General features: G+C 37.7%; 1 protein-coding gene across 1 annotated transcript in view; it reads right to left on the bottom strand.

Annotated features, from left to right (window-relative positions):
- The window catches only part of ADGRV1 (adhesion G protein-coupled receptor V1), a 718,949-nt gene that overhangs the window by 294,859 nt on the left and 412,054 nt on the right, over positions 1-12,036 (bottom strand). The window contains exon 83 of the mRNA XM_069085086.1: positions 429-545. Within this exon, the coding sequence (XP_068941187.1) occupies positions 429-545 (117 nt within the window). The remainder of the gene's footprint in view (positions 1-428; positions 546-12,036) is intronic.

Here is a 12,036-nt window from a genome sequence, read left to right as displayed (position 1 = left end):
TGTCCCAGTTTCACATTAGTCTTTATAAAGGGACATTTATTTTGAAGATATAGCAACAACAAACATATAGATATTTCTTCCAGCACCTCAGGCATACTCGTTTTGTTCAATTCCTAGATAACTCTGGTTCCATCAAATTCATATCCAAAGCTCCCTTCTTTCTCTTTCTTGCTAGACCCAGTGCTAATTCTTTAAGTGGAGCTCTTTGATGCATAAGTTTCCCCCTCCCCCCAAAAAACATGGATAAAACCATTTAAAAGGGATGTTTTAGGGACACAGGGTGTTGCTTGTGAGTTGTGATTTGCTTTATTAGCTTTCAAAGAACCTAGTTTGTAGATATTTCAGTAGATACCACTACTACACGTCAAATTCTAGGCATGATGAACCATGAGATTCATGGGAAAGAGAAAAAAGAATGAGGTTCCTACCTGGACAAGCATCCAGTTAAATTGGCAAAGATAGAGGTAATGCATGATAGCAGCCAGGGCTGAGCAGCTCTCCTCGGTCAGTTGCCCACTTGCATATGCAGAGGCCAGAAATGCAATCTGTAAGAAAGAATTAATCAATTAATCAATAAACACTTATTTAGCACCTACTATGTGCCAGGTACTGTGCTAAATGCTGTTAGAAACAATTATGTCTGTTAAAAAGTCAACCTTGTAGGAATGCTTGAGCCCCTCCTTTCTCCTCTGTTAACTGGATGCTTTAAACAAAATGACTGTTTGGTCCCTTTCAGTTCAACTATTTCCAAGTTTCTATGACTCCAAAGAAAACCTGATTTTTCTCTAAAAATTGATATACTCTATAAATCCATTCCAATAATGATAATGAATTGGCTTGCATGTTTCCACAAAAAAAAAGTTAGAAAATCATATTATAGTGTGTCCTGTGCTCCTAGGAGGAAAATTCTCAAAGGGACCCTTTTGTCATTATTACTGACAAAAAAAAATAAGATGCACTCAACTTAGAAATATTGTCTAATCAGAAATATAAAAAATTCCTTACTTATAAAACAGGGCTGAAAAACCAAAGTTTTGATGAAATCAAAGACAAGTCTTTGGTCTGTTGTATGTATATTTTCACACACTTTACTGTCTTGTTAGGCAACAGCTTATATTATAAAATAAGAGTTCTAACCAGTTCAAGTTTCATAAATCCTTATGATTATGCTTGACTAAAAATAAATCTTTGCGAGTGTATTTCATCTGTAATGTAAAGAAAATGTGTTAAAAAATACCACAACTAAGTTCTTCTATCATCTTAAGTTTTGGCTTTCTATTTTGTAAATGCTAAGGTTTTTATTATTATAGTGGGACTTTTTAGCTTTAACTATGTGAAGAAAAAATATTTCCCCCACATACACACATATGTATGCATGTATATGTGTGTGTATTTTTATATCTTTATAAAATAATTTCCGATTTAATCTTAAAAAGAATTAATTTCCATGTAACATTCTGAAAATGCTCAAATCTAACTGTCATTAATACAAGAATGACTAGACTAAGCTATCTCTCACCAAGTATTCAGAGAGCATCTTCTGTGGGTGCAGAGCACTCACTCTACTAGCTCAAGATGAGGCACTTGATGATTCAAGTGTTGAGTTTTAGCCCTGTTTTTTCTCAGCATTAAAAATATTCCTGTGTGTGCATTTTGTAGGGGTTGAGTCAAAAGTCCTTACCTATAAACAGAGACAAATAGTAACACTTTAAATGGTGAGCCAGAATTTTATGACTGATTATGTCCTAACAGATCAGTCAAATAGTTTCACTAAAAAAAAAAAAATCCATAGATTTAAAAACTAGCTTTCTAAAAAGCTACAGATACTTTCTGAAAAAAAATGTAAATGCTTACTACAGATTACTTTTGTAAACCATGGGGAAAGGGCCACACTTCTGGTAAGAGTCTGTCTCCACAGAATCTTTGTTAACATTCACCTGGGAGGCAAACCATGTCACTGGGGACCAATCAGAGGACTTCTCTATGGCCAGGGATAAGGGCAGGATCTACCTCCATGGGAAGCGTGTACTTCTCAGCAAGGTATGTACATTATAATTACAATTTGATTGGGGAACTCATTTCATTGATCTTTCATTCTAACTGAGGAATTCATTCTAATGATCTACTGATCATTCTATTGTCCCTGAGGTCAATTCATTGACTGGTGAGTGAGCCCTTGCCCAGAGTCCATATTTTGAGAAAGACCACTAGTTGCGGGTCTCTTCTCTATTTTTGGTCCTCTTCTCTTTTTTCTCTACACTATTCACTTGGTAATGTTATCAACTTGCATTCATTCAATTATCATCTCTATAAAGATGATTCTCAATTCTATTTGTACAATCCTAACCTCTCTCCTGACATTCAGTCTCACACCTCTTACTGCTTATTGGACATCTCAAATTGGAATTCTCATAGGCATCATGTACAAAACTGAACTCATCTTTTCTCCCCAAGCCCTCCCTTCTTCCTAATCTCCCTATTACTGTTGTGGGTACCACCATCCTCCCAGGCTCCCAGTTGACTTCTCATTCTCTCTCACAAGATCCCTAACCCAATATCCAATCTGCTGCTAAGTTCTGTTGATTCTACCTTCTCAACCTTTCTCAGCTATACCTCCTTCTCTCTTTTGATGCTGCCAACAGCCTGGTGTAATCAATCACCCATTACCTCACAGTTGGACTACTGCAATACCCTTCTAGTTAGCCTGCCTGCCTCGGGTCTTTCTCCACTCCAATCCACTCTCCACTCAGCTGGCAAATTGATCTTCTTAAAGTACAGTCTGATCATGCCATTCCCTAGTCAGAGTGGTTCCCTATTACTTCCCAGGACCAAAGACAAAAATCTGTTTTGCTTTTAAAGCCCTTCTTAACCTTCCCTCCCCACATTTTTCAGTCTTTTTGTACCTTACTCCCCTCCACCTAAACCATGATCCACTGATGCTGCCCTTTGCTGTTCTACACACAAGACATTTCATCTTCTGCCTCCTTACATTCTCACTGGCTATCCTCCAAACATGTCATGCTCTCCCTTCTCATCATTGCCTCTTGGTTTCCCTGGCTTCCTTCAAGTGTCATCTAAAATCTCACCTTCTGCCAGAAGTCATTGCCAGCCCCCTTTAATATCAATGCCTCCCTTCTGGGCTTATCTCCACTTTACCCTGTGTGTATCTTGTTTGTATGTAATTGTCTGATTCTATCTCTCTCATTAGATTATAATCTCCTTGAGAGCAGAAACTGTTTTTGCCTTTTTTTTTTTTGTATCCTCAACAATTAGAGCCATGCCTAGCACAGTTTGTTATTATTTAGTCGTTTGAGTCACGTCTGACTCTATGTGACTCCATTTGGGGTTTTCTCAGCAAAGATACTGCAGTGGTTTGCTATTTCCTTCTCCAGCTCATTTTACAGATGAGGAAACTGAGGCAAATAGGGTTAAGTGACTTGCCCAGGGTCACATAGCTAGCAAGTATCTGAGGCTGGATTTGAACTCTGGAAAATGAGTCTTCCAAACTCCATGCCCAGCACTCTATGCACTATGGCACCACCTAGCTGCCCTAGCACAGAGGCTTAATAATTGCTGACTTGACTTGAGTTTAACGCTTACGAGTTACATAAACCTTGGCAAGTCACTTAGCCTTTCAGGATCAGTTACCTAATCTATAAAATGGGAATTAATAATAGTACCTACCTCACAGATTTGCTGTTAAGTATCACATGAGGTAATATATGTTAAATGTTTGCAAACCTCAAAACTATAGAAATGTTTGCTCATTATATCAATATAATGTTTTTAGTTTCAGAGTTAACTGAATACAAGGATGATGATTATTTTTTTTTTATTGATCAACTAAACCTGCCATTAACAAGGGTCTTAGTACTCTGAAGGGGACATCATACTAAAATTTTCTCTAAGATCAATCTGCTGCAAACTGTAGACAATTAATAAATGGGGCAGGGAGAGAAGGAAAAAGGTGAAGAGAGAAAAAGAGGAAGAAATGAATAATTTTTCTAATACCAGTAATATTTTTCTCATACTTTGCCCTGACTTTTATTTTTTAAAAAAATAATTTAATAGGGGTAGCTATGTGGTACAATGAGTAAAGCGCTGGCCCTGGAGTCAGGAGGATCCGAGTTCGGTTCCAGCCTCAGACACTTAACACCCACACAAAATAACTAGCTGTGTAACCTTGGGCAAGTTACTTAATCCCAATTGCCCTCCAAAAAGAAAAAAAAAATTTAATAATTTCCACCAGTCCCACCTAATTTGTTTTTTTCCTGTCAAACCTTGGTTATTGGTCTTCCAAAACTACCATACAGTTATGCTGGGGCCACTTTGCCATGACATGAATCTCTGCTCCCTACACACAAAACTGTGTATCACAGTATTTCATAAATTGGCTATTTTTTCTTTTCCTCTCATTTCATACACATCTCTAACCTTTGTGCTACATTGGAGATTTTATGATGCAAACTATTTGCCACTGTCTTGAAACAGCCAGGCACACATTATTATGTGATCCCTAATGTATGTCAGCTTCTGGTCAGCATAGGCTTCAACGATCATTATTTTAAGCTACCTGAGGGAAAAAAACGTAGTAAAAAAAAAAAAAACAATCGATGTTTTTAACAGGTTTGAAATGGCTGCATGTAGAACAGGAATGTCCTTAGGACATCTTTGTTCTTGTTGCCCCAAAGAGCATATAGCCTAAGGTTCTTACATGAACTAAGTAGAACTGTCAGAACAAAAGTCCTGGTCCTTGTTTTCTCATTACTTTTCACAATTCAAATCCACTTATCCTAGACCAGATTAATCATTACCTATTGCTCAGAGCTAGGCTAGCGGGGAGAAAGGAAGAAAACAATCTATGCACTCTGCCAGAAGAGTGTATTTGTTTAGTATGCTGTTTGAAGTAAGCCACAGGTAACAAGAACAATGTAATTCAAGGCCAGTTTCTCTATCTCACATGCCTCCAGGCTAATTTAGGTAAGGTGGAGTGGCTGTTTTCCGTTCTGTGCTCCCACCAGATAAGGCCTTCTAAAAGCAGCATGTTTTAAACTTAGCCCTTTGGAGGGGGAAATTTGCCCACCCAAACAGTGTAGGTCAGAAGGGCCTTTTCTTTACTATACATCCTTTCTACGGGGCAAATAAATGCTTTATGTCCAGTTGCATTATACAGTATGCAACCAACAAGTAACAATATTTCTGACCCTCTGAATTGAACAAGATATCGCCAAATGGATGACTTGTGCTCAGATTCCTACACTGAAAGTTGTTAAGAGTTCTTAATACTTGTGTGAGATGTCCTAGAGTAGATATAATTTTTTTAAAAAATAATTGTGGGCAATGTTTCTGACTGTGATAATGGTCCCAGGTCCAGTGCAGCTTATTTGTAGAATTCTCAAGGATAACTTGAAGTGTGTATTTGTAACAAGGGATCTGCCTTCTTTTTAGTTTACAAAAGCTAGAGAGTTTGGATATAAATTCAAGGTACATTGCTATGTATTTGGTAGGTGTTAAAGATTTCATAGTCTTCAGCAATGCATTGTATAGTTTCTACCTTCCTCTGATAGTCTGAATTGAGAAATAAGAACAGGTCCTTACGGATAATCCATCTTTAATGTCTGGCAGTTGATGACTTGGTCCTGAACTGCCATCATACTAACTCTCCATTTCTATGAAAAAAGAAATGATTCAGCAATTGGTATGATACTTCTTGATTAACATGTTATCTGTTGCATTTATATGGATATTGCCCATGCCTTCAGATTCCATTATTGGATCTTTGCTGTTTCACAGGCTCCATCTGGGAGTAAACCATTTTCACTTTCATTCAATAAATTCAACAGCATGCACATATTGTCAATTGTTTGGTGAAATGTTTCCTTGTTCCAAAAGTATACCTGTAAGTTTTTAACCTGTTCTTCATGTGCTTTGAAAATGTTATTTTGATTGCAACAATATAATTAAAATTTTGAAAAAAACAAATTGGGGGGGAGGGGGCGGCCAGGTAGCACAGTGAGTAAGAGCACTGGCTCCAGTGTTGAGAAGACCTGGAGATCGAATCTTGGGCTCAGACACTTAGCACCAACCCAGAAACACCTGGCCGTGTAACCTTGAGCAAGTTATTTAACCCCAATTGCTTAGGGGCGGCCAGGTGGCTCAGCGAGTAAGAGCACCAGCTCCAGTGTCGGGATGACCTGGATCAAATCCGGGCTCAGATACTCAGCACCACACCCAGAAATAACTGGCCTTGTAACCTTGAGCAAGTTACTTAACCCTGATTGCTTAAAAAAAAAAACCCACAAATTGGAGGCTAGAGCTACACATTCAGTAGATGTCATCCTTAATCATACTTCCTCCTACCCTTGTTAAATCTTCAACCACTCTCTATATATTGGCTTCTTCTCTGCTGCCTTCAAACATGCTTAAATCTCCCAATCCTTTAAAAAAAAAACCCAGCTCCCCCCAAAAACAAACCCCTCGCCAAAAAACAAGCAAAAAACATTTGCTAGACTTTATTTTCTCAAGCTATTGTCCTATATCTCTCCTCTCTTTCTCAACCAAACTCCTAGGAAAAGCTGTCTTTACTCATTTCTTTGACTTACTTTCCTCTTACTCCCCAACCCTTTGCAATCTGACTTTCAACCTCCTTCCTTAACTGAAATTGCTCTCTACAAAGTTACTAATTATAAGTTACTCACTCATTGTAGCTGATTGTCTTCTTTTCAACCCATGTTCTCTGCCTGTCTACTACATCTGATACTACTGATCGCCTTGCTTAAAACACTCTCCCCTCTGGGTTTCTGTAACACATTACTCAACCCTGGTTCTCCTCTTTACTGTCTGAGGTGTTTTTGTTTTTTTCATTTTCTTTCCTTTCCTGGCTCACTATCCATATCATGCTTCCTAAATGTGGTGATCAAGGCTTGATCCTAGGTCCTCTTTTCTCTCTATGCTGTCTCTCAGACACATCATTGGCTCTTATCCTTTGCAAATGACCCACAGACCTCTATATCCAGGGCCAATCTGTCCTCTGGCTTCAGCTCCACAACACCAATTGCCTATTTGCTGTTTCAAACAGGATATTCCAAGGACATCTTAAAGTTGACTTGTCTCAAGTCAACTTTAGTATCTTTTTTCAACTTAGTATCTTGCCGCTAAACTGTCTTCTCCCTATTTTTGTGGAAGGCATCACCATTGTTCCAATTTCTTAGATTCATACCCACAGCATTATCCTTGACTCCTCACTCTTATTCACCCTACGTATCTAGTCAATGGGTCAAATTTTGCCATTCCTACCTTCATCACATCTCTTGGATCTGATGTATTCCCTCTATTCACAAAGCTACCACTTTAACTCAGGCCTTAATCACCTCTCTCCTTCCTAAATTACTCCAAATTGGTTAACTCTCCCCACTTCATTATGTCCTCCACATAGCTAATAGTAATTTCCCCTTAAACGCAGATCTGGCCTTGTCACTTCCATGTTTAATAAACTTCAGTGGCTCCCTATTACTTCTAAGATAAAATATTAATAAAGCCCTTATCCTGGCCCTAATTGATCTTTCCATTCTCACTGGCTATTATTTCCCTTCCCCTCATTCCATGATGCCCCCAAACAGCTTCTCTCATTTACTCCATTCCCCATATTCATAGCTTTCACTTCCCATATTTATGCCTTTATACTACTTGTCTTCCATGTCTAGAATGCACTCCTCACCACTGCCTCATAGCATCCCTTTTTCTTCAACATGCTGATCAAGTACCATTTTCTACATGAAGCCTTCTTAGGTCCCCCCAACTGTTAGCGCTTTTCTTCCCAAACTATCTTTTATTACCTTTTTTGTATTTATAATCTGGTTTTATCATGTATATTCTTATATATGTACTCATCAGTTAGAGTGTGACATCCTTGCAAACCGGAATCACTTTATTCTTTGTATCTATATCCCCTGCGTAGTACCTGGAACATACTAGCTGTTGTTCAATTGTTTTCAGTCATGTCTGACTCTTCATGACTCCATTTGGGATTTTCTTGGGGAAGATACTGGAGTGGTTTGCCATTTCCTTCTCCACTTGATTTTCCAGATGAGGAAACTGAGGTAAACAGGGTTAAGCTATCTAGGGTTGCAAAGCTAGAAATTGTCTAAGACCAGATTTTAACTGAGGAAGATGAGTCTTCCTGACTTCAGGCCCAGCACTCTATCCACTATGCCATCTTGCTGCCCAAACATAATAGAATTTTTAATAAACTCTTACGTATTAATCAACTGACAGAAGGTTTATTAGCTTTCATAAACTAAGATACAACAATTCCTATTCTACAAGTCTAGACCTCAAAATATCTTTTGAGAATTCATTAAATAAGCTGTACCAGAACAGGACCATTATCACAGACACAACTGTTCCCACAATAGCCTGAGTATGACTTTGTAAAACTCTAAGAATATTTCTAAACAAATGTTGTCATGCTGAGCTCTTAAACAACATATTATATGGAATAAAAAAGTTTTAAAAATAAAGAGACAGAGCAGGAAATCAAAACTATATGGGAACAAAGTAAAGTATTTAACATCACTATTGTCCTGTCTGATACTACAATTACCCAACATGCTTTCAGTGAGCCTGTGTAAGAGAAGCTTACATCTCAATACTCACTCTTTTCCAAAAAGCAGTCATTTTACCCCCCATACCATTATCTGAACAGTAAGCATGCAGAAGAGCAACTTGTCCCAGAACCATTTCTATCTTAACTCCTAACAAGATGAAAAGAATGAGAGGACAATGACAACAATAATAGACACATGTTATCTATGGGAATAGTAAGATCAGTTTAATTTCTTGAAAGTCATTCAAAAGGGAAGAGTATTTTCTTTTATAGGCTTAGCATTTCAAAGCCAAAATTCTTGTTTCCCTGATAACGGAGATGAGGAGTTCTATGAAAGCAGAATAAATGCCTCTCAATCTGGAGGGGGAATTTCTTTGTAGGGACCATGAACAATGAATGAGCCTTATCTTTCCACTCCTTCCATGAAAAAAATAAGGCCATTATTTAGACAATTCAAAGGAAAGTCGGGTTTTCTCTTGAATTTTTCCTTCAATTCAGATGATCAGAAGTTTACATTTGATTAACATAAGGCTGACCATGAATTCTGCTGCACCTATACAATGGAAGGGCCATTTACCAAACCCAGCAACTTTTGAATTATATGTTATTGTTGTTCAGTCATTTCAGTCATGTCTGACTCTTCACGACCCATTTGGGGTTTTCTTGGCAAAGAGATGGGTGGTTTGCCATTTCCTTCTGCAGCTCATTAACAAATGAGGAAACTGGGGTAAATAGGGTTAAGCAGCTTGCCCAGTGTCACATAGATAGTAAATGTCTGAGACCAATTTGAAGTCAGGTCTTTCTGACTTCAGGCCTGGTGCTCTACCCACCACACCACCTAGATGCCCATCTGAATTGGATGACCAGTCACAAATGTATTTTTGAAAGGGGTGAAATGTATTTTTTTAGATTCCTAAGTGATCCTCAACTGAACAACAAGCAAAAAAACAACTCTCTATTTCTAGCATTATTCCATATAGACTGAAAATAAGCATGAATTTGAGTAGAAAGGAAAACTTTTTCAGTGAATAGAACAAGAGAGAAACAAGACTTAACAAAAGTCTGTGTGTATCCATAACTGAAGCATTAATGAACTCATAGGCTATAATCTAGACCCATTGTACATGATTTCATAGGTGTTTCAATTGTTCTCAGAGGCAATATGATTGTCAATGTGCTCATTTGACATAAAGTGCTATTAAGATTTTCTAATAAACCAAGAAACTACTTTACATTTTACTTCAGATATTTATTTTTTGGCCCTGAATTTATATAGGTAGTTTTGTCCTGTACATTCTTTCTTACATTTCTACAATTTCTACCTATTGTAATAGCAAAATAATAGCAGCTAGAATTTATATTTCTCCTTAAGATTTGCAAAATGCCTTCCTTACAAATATTATCTCATTTTATTCTCACAACAACCCTAGGAGGTATGTAGTACTATTATTATTCCCATTTTTTTACAGATGAAGAAGCTGATACAGAGGTTACAGTGACTTGCCCAGAGTCACTTAGGTACTAAAGTAGCTGGAGCTGGATTTGAGCTCAGGAATTTCTGACTTTGAGTCTAATTCGCTATCTACTATACTGCCACTGAACCCCATGCAAAGTCAATGGAGAAAATAACACCAAATACTGCACAATTCCTTTTGTTGCAATGTTTTAGAATGTTAAAGAACAAAAATGCAAGAGTTGATCTATAAAAATATAAAAAAAATAAAAATTTCCTGTTTGATGGAAAAGCTCTTTCTCCTTTGAATTACCTCCTATTTTAACAGAAATACCTCTTAGAACACACTATATGATCCTAAAGCAATTTATGCGACTCATCGTGTGTGTGTGTGTGTGTGTGTGTACATGTGTGTGCGCGTGTGTGTGTCTGGTTCCATGAGTCAATTTAGGCCTGTTTCAAAAAAATGTATTTTGTTAGTGTTGATGGTGAATGCTAACATATATATTTTTTAAATGAGCTGATTAAAATATTCAGAAAGAATATTTTAATATATTTTATATATGCTTTTACTTATCTTTTATATACACATATATGTACATAGATAGATAACTATATTTCTATATAATTAGTTTCCTTTATAATCCTAGGTATTTTAAAATATTATTCTGAGAAGAGGTCCATAGGCTTCACCAGACCACACAAAGGGCCTATGTTACAAAAAGAATACGAACCCCTGTTCTAGAGAGAAGGATGTCTCTGGGTCTATAGAATGGATTTTCATTCCAAACATCTATGCTATACAAACACCAGTGTTCCCAGATCATTTCATGAGACATGGTAGCAAAAAAATGCCTTCCCAGTTTTCCCTTTATATACAGAAAGCATTATATCACTGGTATAAGCTAGTGATGCTTACTAAGTTTACCTGCTTCTATTCTAATGGGAGGCAAGGTTTTATTTCTTTTCTTCATTCCCAAATCTATCCTTTGGGATATTTGAGCATTATAATTGGTTAAAGGGGTGGAAAAGGAAGAAAAGGTGGGGGGGAGGGGGTTTGGGGAGAAGTAAGAAAGGGTATAAGGGGTAGAAGGGAAGGAGTTTGGCTCATTCCAAAGCCCTGGGCTTGCATTTGAGAGACTTATTCTTATCTGAACATTTTCAGATGAGGAGTAAAAAGCAACAAAGAGGTCCTTAAAGTGTTTCTTGGCCTGAATACTAGTTTTAACTCAATTCTTCCAAGCCAGTCTCCAAACTGTAGAGCATGCTATACCAGCTATAGTATAAAAGGCAGTTGGATGACTCAATGGGGAAGCACTGGCCCTGAAGTTAGGAAGACTTGGGTTAAAATCCAGCCTCAGACACTTACTAGCTGTGTGACCCTGGACAAGACACTCAGCCTCTATTTGCCTTAATTGACTAGAGCAGGAAATGGTAAACTATTCCAGTAGCTTTGCCAAAAAAAAAAAACAAAACTCCCTGGACAGCATATTCCATGGAATCATGAAGAATCAGACACAACTGAATGACTGAACAACAAGCACAACATACAGTCAGAGTAAGTAGTGAAATAATAGTAAGTTGCTAAAACAGACGTCCAATTTGTATATTATACAGGTTGTCTCAAAAGTTATCTTGAAAGCCTTAAGTAGCTTAAGACTTTTGGGATACCATGCTGTAATTCCCAATGTAATGGGAATTTGAAGATCTTCCCTGTCCCCTAACAGATGGAATGTGAGTGGGAGGAGTTTGCTGAATGGCTGGAGCAGTAAGCTGGGAGTCAGAGCAGTTAGAGCTGGGGGAGAGAGAACTCACAGACAAAGAGACGGCTAGGCTTGTGAGTGTCTGAAGGCTTTGGGATGGTGTTGCTGTCTGCAGTGTTATTGTGAGAGTTCTTTGTTGCTGTGATGAATTTGGTTTTCTGTTGTTGGGATTTGGCTCTCTGGTGTCAGAATAAATGTTTTGCTTCTGTCTTCTA

Source organism: Petaurus breviceps, unplaced genomic scaffold, assembly GCF_028583685.1.
Source record: "Petaurus breviceps papuanus isolate PSGF00001 unplaced genomic scaffold, PetGlider_PUasm1.0 175, whole genome shotgun sequence".
Lineage (NCBI taxonomy): Eukaryota > Metazoa > Chordata > Mammalia > Diprotodontia > Petauridae > Petaurus > Petaurus breviceps.
This window is presented reverse-complemented; position numbering and strand designations above follow the sequence as displayed.